The sequence below is a fragment of the Ovis canadensis genome, chromosome 11 (genome assembly GCF_042477335.2).
Source record: "Ovis canadensis isolate MfBH-ARS-UI-01 breed Bighorn chromosome 11, ARS-UI_OviCan_v2, whole genome shotgun sequence".
NCBI lineage: Eukaryota > Metazoa > Chordata > Mammalia > Artiodactyla > Bovidae > Ovis > Ovis canadensis.
Genome location: NC_091255.1, coordinates 35,812,734 through 35,832,031, shown reverse-complemented (window position 1 = coordinate 35,832,031; position 19,298 = coordinate 35,812,734). Strand labels below are relative to the sequence as shown.

Here is a 19,298-nt window from a genome sequence, read left to right as displayed (position 1 = left end):
CTAAAGAGCCTTTTGATGAAAGTGAAAGAGGAGAGTGAAAAATTTGGCTTAAAACTCAACATTCAGGAAACTAAGGTCATGGCATCTGGTCCCATCACTTCATGGCAAATAGATGGGGAAACAGTGAGAGACTTTATCTTTTGGGGCTCCAAAATCACTGCAGATGGTGAGTATAGCCATGAAATTAAAAGACGCTTGCCCCTTGGAAGAAAAGTTATGACCAACCTAGACAGCATATGAAAAAGCAGAAACGTTACTTTGCCAACAAAGGTCCGTCTAGTCAAAGCAATGGTTTTTCCAGTAATCATGTATGGATGTGAGAGTTGAACCATAAAGAATTCTGAGCACCTAAGAATTGATGCTTTTGAACTGTGGTGTTGGAGAAGACTCTTGAGAGTCCCTTGGACTGCAAGAGGATCCAACCAGTCCATCCTGAAGGAAGTCAGTCCTGAATATTCATTGAAAGGACTGATGCTGAAGCTGAAACTCCAATATTTTGGCCACCTGATATGAAGAACTAACACATTTGAAAAGACCCTGATGCTGGGAAAGATTAAAGGCGGGAAGAGAGGGGATGACAGAAGATGAGATGGTTGGATGGCATCACTGACTTAATGGACATGAGTTGAGTAAACTCCGGGAGTTGGTAATGGACAGAGAGGCCTGGCTTGCTGCAGTCCATGGGATCGCAAAGAGTTGAGCACGACTGAGTGACTGAACTGAACTGATAAAAATAGAATCCATAGCCTTACTTACATCACTACTCTTAACCCTTTGGTATCAATTCCCTAGACTTTTTTCAATGTATATGTATACATATAAACATACATATAATTAGTTAAGTGTGTGTGGTTTTACTGGATCATACTCTTTTGCAAACATCTTTCATTTAACAATAAACCAGAAACATCTTCCCATGCTATTAAACACATCGTCATTTTCAATGGTGACTTATTATTCCTTTTGTGGAATAACCATTGGTTAAATGGTCATGATTTAGATACTGGACAAGGACGAGCAGGTGACATAAATGTGTAAATTGTAAGAAACATGATGTATGCCGTCTAGAGAGTTGAAGTGCTGTGCTACGCTAAGTCACTTCAGTTGTGTCCGATTCTTTTTGACACTATGGACTGTAGCCCACCAGGCTCCTCTGTCCATGGCATTCTCCAAGCAAGAATACTGGAGTGGGTTGCCACTTCCTTCTCCAGGGAATCTTCCCAACCAAGGGATCAAACTCAAGTCTCCTGCATTAGCAGGTAGATTCTTTACCACTGAGCCACCAGGGAAGCTCCATATGTAACACACAGTAGTGTTAATTATATTTATCATGGCATATATTACATGCCTCCTACTGAGTTTTTATTTTTGCTTTTATGTTTTTAATTTCTAAGAGCTCTCTTTTGTTCTCTGCGTTTTAAGAATGTCCTGTTTTTGTTTCATGGATAAATGTTCTTTTCTTGTCTGAGAATATTCATAGGTTTTTAAAATAGTGTTTTCCTTCTTGGATAGTCTTTATTTCCTCTATGCTTTTTTTTTCTTTCTCTATTTGTTTAGTCTTTGTCTTTTGTTTAAAGACTTTCCTCAAATGTCTGGTAATCCTCAGCTGTCTGCTTATATTTAAGATCTGTACACTGAGGTACTGATCGGCAACTGTGATTGTGTCTGTATAGGAGGTAGAGAGGCATGTAGACTGCAAACTTTTACTATAGGGTGATTCATGAGGCTGTTTCCTCGAGGAACCCCTAATGTCAGAACCCTTAGGTCTTTTTCCTTGTTTGATCAGATTTCCCAGAAGAGATGCTTCCAAACTTCTGCCTGGAGGGTATAAATCTGGTTGTACACAGAGCTGGGTGAAGAGGGAGTCTGGGGCAAGTCTGAACATTCAATCTGTAAACTTTCATTTAATCCTCATTTTTCGTATCTCTTTAGCTTTTAGCTATCTATCAATCTATCCATCTTTCTATCTTCCTCCCAAACTCTCTAAGTATTTAGAACTCCTAATGCAGGTCTTCCCTGACAGTCCAGTGGTTAAGACTCCATGCTTCCACTGCAGGGGCACTGGGTTCAATTCCTGGCTAGGAACTAAGATCCCATTTACTACATGGTGTAGCAAAAAAAAAAAAAAAATCCTAAGACAGGCTGTGGCATTCTGTTGACACGTTTTGCACATCTTGTATAGTCCAGCTAAAATAATATCACCTAAAGGCAAGTCTGCTGAAAATCCAGTCACAGTTCCCACTGCTCTCAACACAAAGTCCAAACCTCTTGCCAGTCCATCCAGGCTGTGGCCCAAACTTCCATCATCTGAAACATTATTCCAGCCTTGTGTTCTCTTTAAGTCAGTTCTGTCCATATTAGACTCCTTCCAGTCCCTCAGATGCACTGTACTCTCCCCTCTGGACCTTCTGCACATGCCATTCTCCCTTCTGAAATGCTGTCCCCTGTTTTTCCACTCTCATCCTTGGCCATTCTGGACAAAGACAGGAGCAGATGAAAAAGTACAAGTCAAATCTGAGAGGACTGATGCTGCCAGATGCTTGGAAGTTATGATGGTGCCATTTCCAAAACAAAATTCTGCCACTCCTGTGACTTCAGGATCCAAAACCAAACTTTTTGGTTTGACAGCTAGCCCTCCTGATAATCTGTCCCACTTAATTTCTCTCTCCCTCTCTATTCCTCATTTCTCTGTCCCTCTCTATTCCTCTATAACTCAACCATGTCCGAATCTTTGCAACCTAGGAACCGTAGCCGACCAGGCTCCTCTGTCCTGGCAAGAATACTGGAGTGGGTTGCCATTTCCTCCTCCAGGGGATCTTCCCAACCCAGGGATCTAACCTGTGTCTCTAAAGTCTCCTGCATTGGCAGGCAGGCTTTTTACCGCTAGTGCCACCTGGGAAGCCCCATCAGAATCACTGCGGATAGTCTAATCACTTTAGCATTTCTGCCACCTTAGTTACTGATGTTCTGTCTCAGGCACTCTTGAACGCACCTCTTCTTTTGCCAACCCTTCATTTACTTTTTTATTTTGTAATTTTTGGCTGCACTGCATGGCACATAGCATCTTAATTCCTGGACCAGGGATTTAACTGGTGCCCCCTTAGGACTTCCCTGGTCGTCCAGTGGTTAAGATGCCGCGCTTACAATGCAGAAAAGCAGGGGACCAAGTTTGATCCTTGGTCTGGAAACTAAGATCCCACATGCTGTGCGGTGCGGCCCAAAAAATAAATAAGTAACTGGTGACCCCTGCAGTGGAAGTGCAGAGTCCTAACCACTGGACCACCAGGGAATTCCCTGTCAGTCCTTTAAATACTGTTGTAGTTGAGAGTTTTATCATGGGATCCAATTTGTTTCTAAGTCACTTTTCTCTAGACATCTAATTTTCTCTTATAGCTTTCACGATGTCTAATGTGCTGATGGAATTCCCTAGTAGCTCAGTTGATAAAGAATCTGCCTGCAGTGCAGGAGACCCAGGTTCAATTCCTGGGTGGGAAAGATCCCCTGAAGAAGGAAATGGCAACCCACTCCAGTATTCTTGCCTGGAGAATCCCATGGACAGAGGAGCCTGGTGGGCTACAGTCTATGGGATCGCAAGAGTCAGACACAACGACTAAACCAGCAATATGATGATAATTCTCACATTTGCCTCTCTAGCCCAGACCTGTCTTGGGCTATGTCCATTGACCTACAGGACATTGGTTCCTTTGGTTATTACTTGCTATGCCAGGAACTGTGCTAAGTACTGGGTATACAATACTGGGGACAAACAGACACATGGAACCCAGTCTCTGATCTCACAGGGTTTACTTATAGTGGGACGGCAGAAGACAAACACTGGAGAAATAATGAAAATTATAACTATGATGAGTACCATAAAAGAGTATATGATGCTTTAGCAGCATGAGGTAGAAGACTTAACCTAGTGTGAGCATAATGGAAGGCTAAATAAATTATTTTTAATTGTCATACTGAGTGAAGTAAGTCAGACAGAGAAGGAGAAATATCGTATGACATCCCTTATTTGTGGAATCTAAAAAGAAATGATACAAATGAAGTTACAAAAGAGAGACTCAGAGAATGAACTTATGGTTGCAGGGGGAAAGGATGTGGGGAAGGGATAGTTAGGGAGTTGGGGATGGACATGTATGACATGTACTTTATGCTCAGTTGTGTCTGACTCTCTGTGACTCCATGGGCTATAGCCCGCCAGGCTCCTCTGTCCATGGGATTCTCCAGGCAAGAATACTGGAGTGGGCTGCCATTCCCATCTCCAGGAGATCTTCCTGATCCAGGGATTGAACCAGTGTCTTCTGCGGCTCCTACATTGCAGGCAGACCCTTTACCGCTGAGCCACTGCACTTACACTACAGCTTAAAATCTTTCAGTGACTCCGTAGTATTGATAAAGTGAAGGCCATTCTCCTTAACCTGATTTATAAGTGCTTCACAGTTTAGCTTCCCTACTTCAAGCCAAATGCTATTTGAACTAGTTGTGGTTCCCCAAAGGACATGTTTTGTTTTTTTCTGCTCCTCTGCACTGTTTATTCCTTGTTCTCTCAAAAATAGTTTTACTGCATTTTTCCTCTAGCAAACGCCTACTTATCCCTCAAATCTCAATTTGCATTACCTCACCTGTAGTGGTCTTTCCCTATCATGCTGAAGGGCAACTGACCATTGTTTGTGTCTTTGGGATTCCCTCTATCCTAGTCCTCATCTTTAACACATCTTCAGATGAACTCTAATCACTTTATTTACTTAAATGTGATTGTCTGCGCCATTTCCAATATATCATAAAATCCTTGTTTTGGGTAACTGGAACACAGTGAGGGCTAAATAAATATTGGCTAAATGATTAGCTGCACACACATGATCCTAATTTCTTGGCTATTTTATTCACTTCTACTTAAATTTCTTACTTAGTTTATGAATCCTAAGCTTCCCCTCAACTATCCTTTCTCTAACAATTTTTCCCATTTTGAAATCTCTCAGCATTTAGATAATAATCTTGTGCCAAATTGCATTTGCCTTTCGGTAGTGTCTTGAAATCTTTCTTTAACCTTTCATCATATGCAGGATCAGAATCTTCTCAAGGCAAGAAGGTGACTCTTAATTTAAATCTTAACGCGCAGAAACAGAAACACTCAAAAGAGTCCATACCGGCATGTGGACTGTAAGGCCCAGAGCACGCGCACTAGGCCCATTTTTGCTTTTCGACTCCTCCTTCCCGCGCCCTCCCCCCGCCTCCCGCCCCGGAGCGTGCGCACCAAAAAGACAAAGGTGGAGAAAGTGACCAAGCAATCATTCAGGCGCATGCCCGTCCCTAACTTCTCCAAGCCTGGTGGAGCGCACAGCCGTGAAGTGGGTGTGGTCTGACCAAGGAGCATCAGAAGCCCAATCCGATTGAGTGAGCTCGGCCCCTCCCTCCCCATGATTGGTTAGCTCTCTGTGTTGTGGGGCGGGGAAAGGCAGAGACTGGGCGGTGGAATGGTGGGGTGGCGAAGAAAGAGAGTCAGTTTGGTTCTGCGCAAGCGTAAATCAGCGACCAGGAGGGGGCGTGAGAGAGGCAAGAGGAGTGTGGAAGCCCTGCTGCGCTGGCCAGCGAGAGCTGGGTCGCCAGCCTTGACGCGTGCGCCGTGGCCCTCGGGGCCCGCGCGCGGCGGGCGGGTGCCCGGTGCGTCTGCGCAGTAGGTGGCGGCGGCGGCAGAGGGAGGAGGAGGCCGTGTAGAGGCAGCGGCAGCAGTGGGTCCCGGGACTGAGGCTGCAGCGGGGGCGGCGGCGGGCGGAAGCTGAGGTGACGAAGGCAGCGGCGGCGGCGGCCGTTTTCCTCACGGTGGCGGAGACCAAGGCGGCGGCGGCGGACGGGGAGCGGCCCGGCCCCGGCCCCCTGCTCGTTGGCTGTGGCAGGGCCGCCGTGGGGCCGGCCCGGCTCCCGCCCCCCGCGGCTCCCCCTCCAGCTCCTCCTCCAGGGAGACGCCGGGGACCTGGCCCGGCCCGTACTCAGAGCGCTGCTGCAGCCGCCGCCGGGGGAGTCGGAGGCGGTGGCGGCGCCATGGGCGGCCTGGCTTCGGGGGGGGATGTGGAGCCGGGACTGCCCGTCGAGGTGCGCGGCTCCAACGGGGCCTTCTACAAGGTGAGGCGGCGCGCCGGCCAGGGACGCGGTCTTCAGCCCCCTCCCTCCAGCCAGAACGGGGAAGAGTGGGGTGGGATCGAGGTTCTGGAGCTAGCCCTGACCCTTAGAACCTTGGACCCACGATCCCACCCGCGGCCCTCCTTGGGGGAGACTTCTGGAAGTTAACCCCTTATTTTTGGCCCCTCTGTTACACCTGCTTTTACCCGCATCTCTGGGAATGAACATCAGGGCATTATTGTGCTTGGATCAGCGCCCCGGCAGCCCCCAGGAGAGACCCCATTTACCCTAGCGTCTTATTGACTTTTCCTGTCTCCTAATAGAAGGCATACCTTGGATCTTAATCACCTCTTCCCCACAGTCCAAGCACATGGAGAATTCTCTTTATTCTCCCCTATTACCCCCTTGGGAAAGCCGTCCCATATTAGATCCTTTCATCTTCCTCGGAGAGGCCTCTGCCTACTGGCTCTGAAAGACTCACTCCACTTTCATCTTATATTTCTGTTCCCACACCAAGGAGAAACGGTCAGAAGCTGTTTATGACATTTAGTATCTTTGACCTCAGGAACTCTGGGCTGTATCAGTCTAGTTGCCTCCTAGCCATAAGGTGGCATCTTTTCACAAGTCTCTCTCACCCCACCCCTTTATTTCCAAGACTAGTTGGTCTGCTCTTCTACTGGAGGATGGTTTTGTATTTGTCATCTCACGTTGACCTCATACATTCAAATCATTCATATAGTTTCTTCATTTTGAGGAGTGTGAGCTTCATACTCCTGCTCTCTATCTAAAATGAGATCTCATGAGGATTACTTCTGTTTATCTTTTTCTTAAGGATTTCCACTTCTAGAAGACTTTTGGTCAACCTGCCCAATTTGGAAACCCAATAGTCTATTTATTTATTTTTTTTAAAGGAGAAGAGGACTGTCTTTACATTTTTAATATTCATTTATTTGGCTGTGCAGCATTCAGGATCTTAGTTTCTGAACCAGGAATCAAACCCATGCCCCTTGCATTGGGAATGCAGAGTCTTACCCACTGGACTGCTAGGGAAGTCCCCTGAATCTATTTTTTAGGACACTTTTTTCCCCATTCATTTATATTAAGCTAGAGGGAGACCCCTCTTGCCTCTCAGGAATTTTTCTTTTGCCACTGTTGTTATGTTGTTAGTTTGAACCGCTTTGTGCTTTATGCCTGGGATTGTCTCAGAGACTTTCCTGCTTCCTGACTTGTTCTCTCATTTTGCCCTCATCCATTATTTGTGAGGACAAGAGCCCCCTTTCCTCCACTTCCCCTCAAGCCTTTCCTCCCGTAGTGGACCTCTCCACCTTGGTATCTTGGAAATGACTTTCCTTCCCTGTGAAGTCGTATCTTGCTATAACTGGAAAGGGTCTCATATTAGCCCTTGGAGTAGGTTTCTGCCCCAGCTTCAATTGATAAGTTCAGTGGTCATTTTTGACCCACTCTAAATGCCTATTCATTCCTGCCTGACTTCCCCTCACCAGATTTCTTTATATTCTTCATTGCCTATGCGTAACCTCATCTGTCTTAATTTCTCAATTTAAGTCTGTGGCTTTTTATCCTAGTATTTCTGCATAATCCCCCAAAACTACCTATTCCATGACCCAGCTAACATGGAAGAAGGAAGCTCCCAATTTACCCCTTCTTTCATTCTTTTTCTACATACTTTCCTAACTCATGGGACTTTTTTCTCTAGCATGCCTCCATACCATTTGTTTTCTTTGGCAAAGTCTCTTAATTCCTTTCTGATTCTGATAGAGTACATTTGTCTCTTATATCCTTTTCCCTCAGGCTTGCTTACCTTTGTTGAAATACCCTTTCTCATAAGATTTTAACCTAATTTCCCACAATATCCTGTCCTTCATCAGGGTCCTTCCCAGCCCCAAGAAAGTGCTTCTTAAATTGAGTCTGAGATCAAGATATAATGTTTGCTTTTGTTCCAGGAAGCATGGGAAAGATCAGTATCCAGTTTGAATTAACCGTGTGAGACTGCTGGGAAGGGGCATGTTTCCCTTTCCACATATAAGTGTCAAGTAGAAAGTCTGTCTCTGAATCTTTCTCTTTTCTCCTGTGGGCTATATGGCAGTGATAGACTTGATTCAGTGAATCAAAGATAGGATGCTTTGAATCAGAGAATAGAATTTGGAGTTCAACTAAAAGCCAGGTAATATGGAGTTTGTATTTTGGCCACTTTAGCATTTTCTGCTCCTTGTCTCATTTGAACAACAAAACATCTTTAAATTCAGTAATCTTTCTTAACTTTCAGTGCCATATACTTACTGAATCTGACCTTGCTGCTGATTTAATATTCATGACTCAGCAGACTTCAGTGTGGTTCAAGGAGTGTTTACATTGCTTCTAGAACTATAAATCTGGGGAGGTTCCGTGCATCTCTCTCAGAAATGGGTCCTGTTGTTTTTTTTCTTCTTACAAGCTAGAACTGAAAATACCAGAAGTTATCTTGTAGCTATCCCATCAACTCTTCCTTTTCTGTCAGAACTTAATGCACATATTTCCTTAAGGTGTACTCTCCCAAGTGAACTATCTGTTCATCTTCTCGGGCATGGCCATCCAACTTTCTAGACCTTACCTGGATATCCCAATACCTACTCCTTTGTTAAGGATATAGCATCCACCTATAAGCCAAAGCCCATTTGCCATGACTGTTGAATTGAATTGAGTCATCCTTTGGATCTAGGTAGCCTTCTAGAGATTCACTTAACTGCTCTTGCCCTCCCTTGCTTATCTTCTCAGTGAGCATGGATTGAGCAGAACGAGGAACTCACTTTCTATCACTGGTATCTATGAAGGAAAAAACTGGGATAATGTGAGTGGAATTAAGGAGCAGAGAGTGAATTGGAATATGAAATTGAGGAGAAAGCTTGTTTTGGAGAATCTTTGACAAAAAAAAAAGACCTTAGAAGTGTAAGAATGAGTGATGTTTTGTTGAACTGCTGAGTAATGTGAGGGAAAAGTGCATTTTTTGTGAATGATTATATCTAGGAGTGGGGAATCTCTTCACAAAAAAGGCAGGCAAGTGACTCTCTTCTATCTTTTCCACAGTGTTTTATCTCATCCCAGAAATGTTTTGAAAATAGCTAACTTTCTCTTCATTAACTGTTTCTAAAGCTTAGAGATAGACATTTTGGATAAAGTCAGCTGCAGAGGCTAGATGAAATTTTTAGAGAAATCCAGACAGACCCTTATAAAGGAAGAAAAGAGAGGGAAGAGATATAATAGTCATTGTGGGAGGAGGGGAGGAGGACACTTAAAAGGAGCTAAGGAAAAAAGAAGTGGAGGGGAAGGAGTTAAAGGGAAGAACCCAAAAGAGAAGAGGAACTTGGGCAAACAGTGAAAAGTAAAAGTGCCTCAGTTGTGAGTGGAGAAGAGGAGGAGTGAGCCCTGATGGAGCTGAATGAAGAGTGGGAAAAACGTTTCCAAGGAAGGGAATGGCAGAGAAAGCTAAAGCATGGGTATGTAAGGCTAGGCAGGACCAGGAGTTCTGGGCAGTAGTAAGACTCCATAATGAGATCCTTTCTCAAAAGAAGAGGAAGATGGCTCATATCAAGAGGGAAATTTTAGGTTTAGATTTAAGGAAAGAACAGTGAATTAAGTGTTTATGATTGACCAGTTCTCCCTGAGGTGGGAATGACCCAAGTGTGCATTTTTGGTATTTTCTCTCCTAAGCTCATATTTTGTTCCTATCTGCAAACCTTAGGAATAGTATAAGAATTATTTTGCTTTTTGAAACCCCTAATTTTTTTTAAAGCTTTAATGAGGCATAATTGACATACAATGAAGCATACAAATTTAAACCATACAATTTAAGTTTTGACATACACATAAAATGAACCATCACCACAATTTCTGTCATTCCCAAAAGTCTTCCGCTAATGCTTTTTGTCAGTATACATTAGTTTGAATTTTCTGATTTTTGACAGACATGAAAAGGCAGTTACTGGAAAAAGTACAGTCTTTCAACAAATGGTGTTTAAAGAACAGCACATCCATAGGTTAAAAATGAACTTTAATCGTATCTGACACCATATTAAAAAATTTAACTCAAAATGGATCATAGACCTAAATGTAAAATAAAAACTATAGAACTTCTAGACAAGGACATAGGAGGAAACTTCTGTGGTCTTGGATTAGGTGAAGATTTCTTAGATATGAAACCAAAAGAGCAAATTGATAAATTGGACTTTATCAAAATTAGCAATCCCTAATTTTGAGTGTTTGAAAAATAGAAAAGGTAGGAAAACTGGGAGCATAGGATTGAACTCTTAGCTTTGGCTTTCTCGGTGAAGACAGAGAAGATAGAAGTAGGGAATTCCTTGGCGGTCCAGTGGTTCAGACTTAGCGCTTTCACTGCCTTGGCCAAAAAAAAAAAAGAAAATAGGTAGGCCAGCTATTCAATCATTCCTGTTGCTGTTCCTTGTCAAGGTCTCAAGTTTGGGGTCTTCTACAGATTTTATTACCCTTTTCAAATTCTTAGCAGTGTCATAGTCTAACGTTAAAAAATCTTACATCTTTATTTATTTGCCCATACCACGTGACTTGTAGGATTGTAGTTCCCTACCAGGGATTGAACCCTGGTCCACAGCTGTGAAAGTCCTAACCACTGGACCACCAGGGAATTCCCTCACGTCTTTTAAATCCTAATTTTTCTTTCTGTAGGTTGTTTTTGGATTTTGAACTTGTCCAGTGTTCTGATTATTTTCGTATGGCCCAGGCATCAGAGCAGCAAGTTGCTCAGGTCTCTTGCTGTGTTAGGAGTTAGACCCTTTCTTGGCAGATCCTGGTGTCCTCTAGGTGTTCCAGGACAGCCTCACACTGTCTCATGGGATATTCTTAGCTTTGCTGAATGTTGTTGGTATTTTAATTGAACTCTGGCAAGCCGCTCAGTACAGCAGGAGGCAGACAGATAGGGAAGCCCCTATGGGAGCCATAGGAGACCACTAGTTTCCAGGCTGTTCTGATACAGGTGATGTTTTTCCCTTCTACTTAATTTCTGTCTCATCTTATTTCTGGATTTTGTAACATCTCTGTCCATACCAGTATTATTTCTTTTCTTGCTACCTCACCATTTGTATTATTTCCCCAGTGCAGCTTTCCCTAGCCTGGTTTTTAGATTGCTTGTGTTCCCATCTAAAACTAGTTTTACAAGAGGAAAAAAAAAAGGCGGTGGAGGGGTGGGGTGGGGGTTTCCTTGTGGCTTAGTGGTTAGGATTTGGGCTTTCACTGCCATGGCCTTGGGTTCAGTCCTTGATCTGGGAACTGTTTCACCAGCTGTGTGGTGTGGCCAGAAAAAGAAACCTTAGTTTTGTTGTTTAGTTGCTGAGTCGGGTCTGACTGTTTGCAACCCCATGGAGTGTATGTAGCCCCCCAGGCTCTGTCCATGGCATTTTCCAAGCAAGAATATTGGAGTAGGTTGCCATTTCCTCCTCGTGGGGATCTTTCCCACCCAGGGATTGAACCCACATCTCCTGCTTGGCAGGCGGATTCTCTACCACTGAGCCACTGGAGAAGCCCAACCTCTAGTATAAGATGCTGCAAAGGTGCCTGTTCCTCTAATGGCTGAGGTGGTGGTTAATTGTCTTTTTTTTTTTTCTTTTCACTTGGTTCTAAAATCCATTCTAGGGCTTTGTGAAGGATGTCCATGAAGACTCTGTCACCATCTTCTTTGAAAACAAGTAAGACCTTGGGAATAGAGAATCCAGCATACTAGGTCCTAGAAGGAGAGTGGAGAAGGGGCGACTGAGTCCCATGAGGCATGTAATAGGTGGGCAAGAGCCAGGGGTTTGGGTGGGCGACTTGTATGGATCCTAGGAGAGGAAATGGTGCTGGTGGAGGCATTTGACTCAGTATTTAGGTTCTAACGAGATGGAAAACACTGGTATGGAGCAGAGCCTGGAATTTAGCTTCTAATCACCAGCAAAGTTGGAAAATGTCCAGTGGAGGAAGTTACCTTTTTCTGAAGAAACAGGCAACCACACTAGCCTGAATAGCTATTGTATCACTGTTTCCCTTGTAGCTGGCAGAGTGAGAGACAGATTCCTTTTGGGGATGTCCGGCTACCACCTCCAGCTGACTATAACAAGGAGATCACAGAAGGGGATGAAGTGGAGGTAAGGGCCTGAAGTCCACCTTTTCTAAACATCACTTTTCCCAGGATTCTGCATCTCCCTTACCCTGATACAGGTATCATAGGCTCCTTACTGCTTGTTGCACTCTCCTTCCTCCATCCAGCTAGGCAGTCTGTGGAGGAGTGAAGTGTCCATCACCATTGTGATGAATCAAGCCTTTAGGGAGCTTCCTAGTTTCAGGGGATCCACTTTGCTTCCATTTACGATAACAGCATCTGAACTCCAGTGTCCTCTGATGTTAACTAGCAGCTCCTTCCTCTAGTTTCCTTTATCTTGGTCTAGGATGCCTCTTAAGTGTCTTAATGCTCATTCTATTCTTGATGTTTTTAGATGGGCCTCAAGATCTCTTTTATTTTCAACTTCTCTTCAGGTTTATTCTCGAGCCAATGAGCAAGAGCCTTGTGGCTGGTGGCTGGCCCGGGTGCGGATGATGAAGGGAGATGTGAGTGTGACTGATTGTCAAGGTCTTTGGGGGAACTGCTGAAACATTTTTGTCAGAGGATGGTGGGAGACAGAAGCTCATGTTATCCACACCTTCTTTCTTTCCTTCTGCCAGTTCTATGTTATTGAATATGCTGCCTGCGATGCAACTTACAATGAGATTGTCACCCTGGAACGGCTTCGGCCCGTTAATCCCAATCCCCTTGCAACCAAAGGCAGCTTCTTCAAGGTTACCATGGCTGTGCCTGAGGATCTGAGAGAGGCGTGAGTGTTTGGGATATTGGGTGTGGGGGACCCCCTTTATGGTCCTCATCTCTGCATGTGTTTGTCCCAGGCCCTGCTCCCAGTGTGTTTTGTGTTCCCTTGACCCTCTAGAGTCTTCTCTGCTCCCAGTTCTGTTTCCTCATCTCTGTTCTTTAACTGAAGTCTTTGTGTTTCTCAGTCCCTCTCTCTCCCGTGAATGTTCAGCTATACTCTACACTCTGCCCTCTGAGCACTGTTCTCTTTTCTCTGCAGCTGTTCCAATGAAAACGTCCATAAAGAGTTTAAGAAAGCGTTGGGAGCGAACTGCATCTTTCTCAACATCACAAATAGTGAGCTCTTCATCCTGGTGAGTTTATTTTGCCTGAACTTCACCTAAGCCCTTCTCCCCTTTTAACTCTTTTGCAAGAAGGGAAGAGCTAAAGTGTGCTTATATTTATTTGTCAGAAAGGACTTTATTCCTCCTGAATCCTGTGGACCCAGGTTAGCCCTACTATTCCTTAGTCTTTCTCATGTATGCCTTAATTTTTTTTCAACCTGACCATCATATTGCAGTATGGGTCAAGGACCCTTCTTGCATATTTGGACTGTCAGAAACAGTATGAATCTCACTTGTGCTTGCCACGTAAGATCAGTTCCCATAGGCATCCAGATAGTAGGCCCTTGTGAGACCAACAGTGATTTTCTCTTCCTCAACTTTGTTTCTTAAACTCCTGCCCTTTTCCAGAGACTCAGGTGTCCTGATTTCCCAGTTCCTGACTCTCCTCTAAAACATAGGCAGTTTTTAGTGACTTTTCTGTTGGTTTCTTTCCAGTCAACCACGGAAGCCCCTGTGAAGCGAGCATCCCTGCTGGGTGATATGCATTTTCGAAGCCTGCGCACCAAACTGCTGCTCATGTCGCGCAATGAAGAAGCTACCAAGCACCTCGAGGTAAGTTTGGGCTCCACTTTTTACTGCTGAATGGTCTTGTTGTCTTCCCTCCCACCTCATCCTCCACTCATACTCTTATGTTTACAGAACAGAGGTTAAGATCTTTCTGGGCCATTAAACCTGGGTCTGCTATTTCATCTCTGGATGGCAGAGCTCTATCATGTTTTTTGTGTGAAGCTTTTTTTTTTAAAGCTACGGGACCATGTGACCAAGTGAAATTTTACTTGAAAGCACAATGCATAAGACAGATGAATCAGAACAAGTCTGTCTAAAAGTAGAAGAAGGTGTGGGTCTTACCTCCACTGGGTGCCCCCAAATTACCTCTGAGAACCAAACCACTTTGTGAGAGCCATTTGTACACTGGAAAAGATCCCTAGTCTTGGAATCAATCCTGTCTTGCTTTGTCAAATAATTGACCTTTGGCAAATAATTTGATTCCAGTGAGTTTTCTCTTCCTATCTGTGACAATGAGGAAGTTGAAAGAGAGTGTTTATACAAGGTCTTTTTGAATCCTGACATCTTATGATGGTCAGATTCCCTTAGGAATTATACTGTCCTAAGTGAGGTGCACACGTGTATGTGTTATTTGAACATCCTTTTCCTTTTAATCAAGTGAACTGTTCTTTATGGGAGCCTGTGCAAATGGTAATCTGTATTTCTCCAGGGATGCTCCTCAGGGTGCTGCCAGAGCCTTTCCCTTTGCCTCCCTTTGTACTCAGGCCTCCCTCTGAGGGCTGGTTGAGAAATGAAGTGGTAACATGGTGTGTTCATAGCCTCTTTTTATGCTTTTCTTAACCTCTTGCTTTCTCTTCAACTTTTTGGGTTTTATTTTGGGAGTTTGTATTGGTTTGGATAAGGTAAATATTCCTTACACTTGCATCTACCATGTGAAAAGTCCTTTCTAAACACCAGTCTTATTTAATCCTGTTAGTCTGGGAATGGGGCAGGTCAGGGGTAATCGTTTAGTGGGAAACAGCAGAGGCACAGAGAGTATGTTTTGTTTGGGATTATACAACCAGATGGTGTTAGAGCCAAATCCAGAACTTTGATGGCTCCTAGCCCAAACCCTGCTATCATTACCTCCCCTGCCCACCAAGCCATTGGTACTGAGAAGGTAGGAATGGAATGAAGCATTCCTAAATTCTCCACACAGGTCCTGGTGGTCAGTGGACTTCCAGATAGTTCTGGCTTTCTTTCACAGTCTTTTCTTATTGAAGTTATGCAAAGTGTCAGATTCCCGGGACAGGTGTCTGAGATTTCACCATGATTCCTATAAGTCAGTGTCTTTTTTTCTTTCAGACAAGCAAGCAGCTGGCGGCAGCTTTCCAAGAGGAGTTCACAGTGCGAGAGGACCTGATGGGACTAGCAATTGGGACTCATGGTGCCAACATCCAGCAGGCCCGAAAAGTACCTGGGGTGACTGCCATTGAATTGGGTGAAGAGACCTGCACTTTCCGCATCTATGGGGAGGTCAGCAAAAGATATCTGTTGTCTAGGTCCCTTCGGGGATACAGAAGAGTGTGTGAAATAGAAAGGAAGCCTGTCGTGTTCACCTCTCTCCCCTTTTTTTAAATAATGTGCATACCTTTTTTTTCCTTTAACTGGTGTATAGTTGCTTCCTCCCTCCCAGACTGTGGTGGCAGCACATTTTCCCAAAGACAGAGAGTGGCAGGAAGATCACTGTTTGAGATCCAGGTCCTCTGTTTTATTAATAACTCCCCATTCTTCTCTTAGACTCCTGAAGCATGCCGACAGGCCCGGAGCTATCTTGAGTTTTCTGAGGACTCCGTGCAAGTGCCCAGGAATCTGGTTGGTGAGTTAGGGTTGTGTATGTATATAAGAGAACATGTTGGGGGCCAGATGTGAGATGCTCTAAAGTGATTCTGGCTTCGCACCTCCCAGTGCACTTCGTTTCACGAGGACAGACCAAACAGTCTGTAATTGGAGTGACAAAAATGGGAGAATTAATTCCTAGCGATTGTGGTGTGAAAACACACTAGAAGCCTAGAAGCAGGAGATTCATTAAACAGAATTCTTGCATAGAAGCTGGAAAACTGTTTTTGCTCTTTTTTCTTTCCTTTAAAAAAAAAAAAGCCTGACTCCTCCTTTACCTATTCAGGCAAAGTGATTGGAAAGAACGGGAAAGTGATCCAGGAGATTGTGGATAAATCCGGTGTGGTGAGGGTTCGAGTTGAAGGTGATAATGACAAGAAGAACCCCAGGGAAGAGGTATGGGGCAACTACACCTAGAGATTGGTTTCCAGAGTAGATATGATTGTTCTCCAAGCCATTCTTTTGAGGGCTGGGATTTCTAGGGGATAGGGCGTGGGAACTTTGGTTTTTCCTAGTAGATGGCAAGCCTAGAAAGATCCCTTTTGGGTAGGCTTCTTAGACAAGGTGGACTTAATACTTGATTTGAGTCTGTTTCTAATCTATGTGTCCTTTGCTCTCCAGGGCATGGTTCCTTTCATATTTGTTGGCACCCGAGAAAACATCAGCAATGCTCAAGCTCTGCTGGAATATCACCTCTCCTACCTGCAGGTACCCGAGCCAGGAGCCTGGGAGAGGAAAGACCCACGTGTACAGGGGACTGAGGAGCATGCTGGATGGAGTTAAAAGTGGTGGTTTCCAGTTTGTGTCTCTGAGTAGAATAGAAACTGTTAGGTGGAAAATTGGGGCTGTGGAGTTGGAACCCATCATTTTCCTTTTTAAGCCTTGTGTTCCTGAGAGTTCAGGTCCCTAGGGACAGTTGGGGCAGAGAAGCGTGAAGAGAGACTATTGATCTTTCACCTACTTCTCCTTCCTTGTTTTTCTACCCAACCAGGAGGTGGAGCAGCTCCGCTTGGAGAGGCTGCAGATTGATGAGCAGCTTCGGCAGATTGGGCTGGGCTTTCGGCCTCCTGGAAGTGGGCGGGGCAGCGGCAGCAGTGACAAGGCTGGATATACCACTGATGAGAGCTCCTCCTCTTCCCTTCATACCACACGAACCTATGGGGGCAGCTATGGGGGCCGGGGCCGGGGCCGGAGGACAGGCGGTCCTGCCTATGGTGAGATATCTATGGGAGTGGGGGGTAAGCAGTGATGGGGTGTGGGAGGCAGAGGTCTGGGTGGAAGCTTGAGGAAAGGGTGATTGAGAAGATGAAGTGATTGGCTGAGGGACTAAGGAGTGAGAGGGAGAATTTTCCAGCTTGGGGGTGGGGATGGATCCTGGGATAGAGTGAGGGACCCTGTTTGAACGCCACTGTGTTCTTCAGGCCCCAACTCAGACCTATCCACAGCTTCTGAGACGGAGTCAGAGAAGAGGGAGGAGCCCACCCGAGCTGGGCCTGGCGACCGGGATCCCCCGACCCGGGGGGAAGAAAGCCGGAGGCGTCCGATAGGAGGCCGGGGTAGGGGACCCCCACCTGCCCCCCGGCCCACCTCAAGATACAACTCTTCATCGATTAGCTCAGGTACCAGAAGCAGACAGCTGAGCTCATGAATGTGGGCCAAAAAGAAAGATGGTGGACACTTGACTCCCAACTCCTTCTTCCTCCAACCAGTGCTGAAGGACCCAGACAGTAATCCCTACAGCCTACTGGACACATCCGAACCAGAGCCCCCCGTTGATTCAGAGCCGGGGGAACCCCCGCCAGCAAGCGCCAGACGCCGCCGCTCGCGCCGCCGCCGCACCGACGAGGACAGGACTGTCATGGATGGAGGCCTGGAATCCGACGGGCCCGGCATGACGGAGAATGGCCTGGGTAAGGGGTGTGTGAGGGTGTGAAAGATTGCAGCTGGGCAAGAATTGAGGGGGTGGGTGATTGATGCGCAGTTCTCATTTTCCCATGCCCCACAGAAGATGAGTCAAGACCCCAGCGTCGTAATCGGAGCCGCCGCCGCCGTAACCGTGGTAACCGGACTGATGGTTCTATCAGTGGAGACCGTCAGCCAGGTGAGCTAACACTGGATTCCAGCAGACTGCCTCAGAGAACAGGATGCCTCCTATCCTGTGGAAACTAGGGGTTGGGGTCCAGTGGGTGTCTAGGGGCTGGATACCTGGGTTCCTTCTGAAACTTGATCCTCTGTCTTCCCCAGTGACTGTGGCTGACTATATCTCCCGAGCAAAGTCTCAGAGCCGCCAGCGGCCACCCCTGGATCGCACTAAACCTTCAGAGGATTCTCTTTCAGGGCAGAAGGTAGGCAAGGAAGACATAGTTTACCCCACTACCTTTTGTGTTGCTCTGGAGTAGGGGGCACATGAAAACTCGCTAAGAAATCGCTTGTGAAATTGCAGGGAAGGCATGCAGCTGGAGTTTAGGCTACATGTAGAATAGTGAAAAGTTTGTATAGAAGAGAAAGGGCCATTTGGTTCATATTTTCTGGATCCCAGTAAAAGTGACTACTGGCGACCAACCACTGGGTCCCAGCAGATGCCTGGAGCTCTTAGGTGGTAGGGAATGGCATTACCTGAATTTCTACTGACCTCCTTTCCTTCCTCTCCATTTTCTTTCCCACTCTCCCTTCAGGGTGACTCTGTCAGCAAGCTTCCTAAGGGCCCCTCAGAGAATGGGGAGCTCTCCGCCCCCTTGGAGTTGGGTAGTTTGGTGAATGGGGTTTCATAAACCCTCCAGCCCGCATCCCTCCCTTCTCCATCTCGCTTGCTGCCCAACACCAATGGCCCTCACAGGCCCGACCGACCTGCGCTGGAGCTGCTCTTATCTAGGGGGGAGGGGGGTGGCACAGCAGCTTGGGTCCCCCCCAGCCTCCAGGAGCTAGTGGAGGGGTGTGTAACAGGGTCCTACCCCCTCCCTCTTGTCCACCCTACCCCCAGGGTGAGGGGAGTCTCTCTCCTTCCCCATCAGACTGGATGTGCCTTTATCCTCTAATGCCCCAATCTCTCTCTGAACACCCCCATTCTCCGCCTGTTGGTGCGGGGTGCTCCTTGACCCACCCAGATTTGACAGTTCAGGGGGGCTCCCCTGCTATCCCTCCTCCCATCCTGTACCCCCCATTTCTGGGGCCTCATCACTGTGGAAGACGGGGATAGTAAGGGTATAAGTGGGTGGGAGGCATGGGGAAGGTTTTGGAGTAGAACCAGGGGTGTGTATGAAGGGGGGTGACAAGGTCCTCCAGGGGAGGGGGGGGACCAACCTTGTCTGGTGGATGAGAAGGCGTATTTATTTTTCACTGTACAGTATTTAAAAAGAGAATAAAAAAATCCAAATGGCTCTCTGGTTCCTGTACCTTCCTTGTGCCCAGTTTGGTCCATCTGTTTCTATAGGAGTGACCTGCCCTGGCCCTTGTTTCCTGTATCACCACAACTGGCTTCTCTAGCATTCCAGAGATGGTCTACGTCTAGGAATTTCTGACATTCCTGAATTCCCCAGGCCCAG

General features: G+C 46.0%; 1 protein-coding gene across 5 annotated transcripts; it reads left to right on the top strand.

The window, feature by feature from the left end:
• The first annotated feature begins 5,539 nt into the window (after positions 1 to 5,539).
• FXR2 (FMR1 autosomal homolog 2) lies at positions 5,540 to 19,268 on the top strand. 5 transcript variants are annotated; one of them, XM_069603369.1, is made up of 17 exons: positions 5,540 to 6,129; positions 11,785 to 11,837; positions 12,179 to 12,272; positions 12,661 to 12,732; positions 12,847 to 12,995; positions 13,248 to 13,341; positions 13,807 to 13,923; positions 15,223 to 15,393; positions 15,658 to 15,736; positions 16,043 to 16,152; positions 16,378 to 16,464; positions 16,748 to 16,970; positions 17,178 to 17,375; positions 17,466 to 17,666; positions 17,762 to 17,857; positions 18,001 to 18,101; positions 18,432 to 19,133. In XM_069603369.1, exons 1-17 carry the CDS (start codon positions 6,049 to 6,051, stop codon positions 18,525 to 18,527), a joined length of 2,022 nt encoding a protein of 673 aa, XP_069459470.1. In that variant the 5' UTR covers positions 5,540 to 6,048; the 3' UTR covers positions 18,528 to 19,133. The 5 variants fall into 5 exon arrangements, with proteins under 5 accessions (XP_069459470.1, XP_069459472.1, XP_069459473.1 ...); XM_069603371.1 differs by having other exon boundaries at positions 5,544 to 6,129; positions 17,765 to 17,857; XM_069603372.1 differs by having other exon boundaries at positions 5,585 to 6,129; positions 17,202 to 17,375.
• The last annotated feature ends 30 nt before the right edge of the window (positions 19,269 to 19,298 follow it).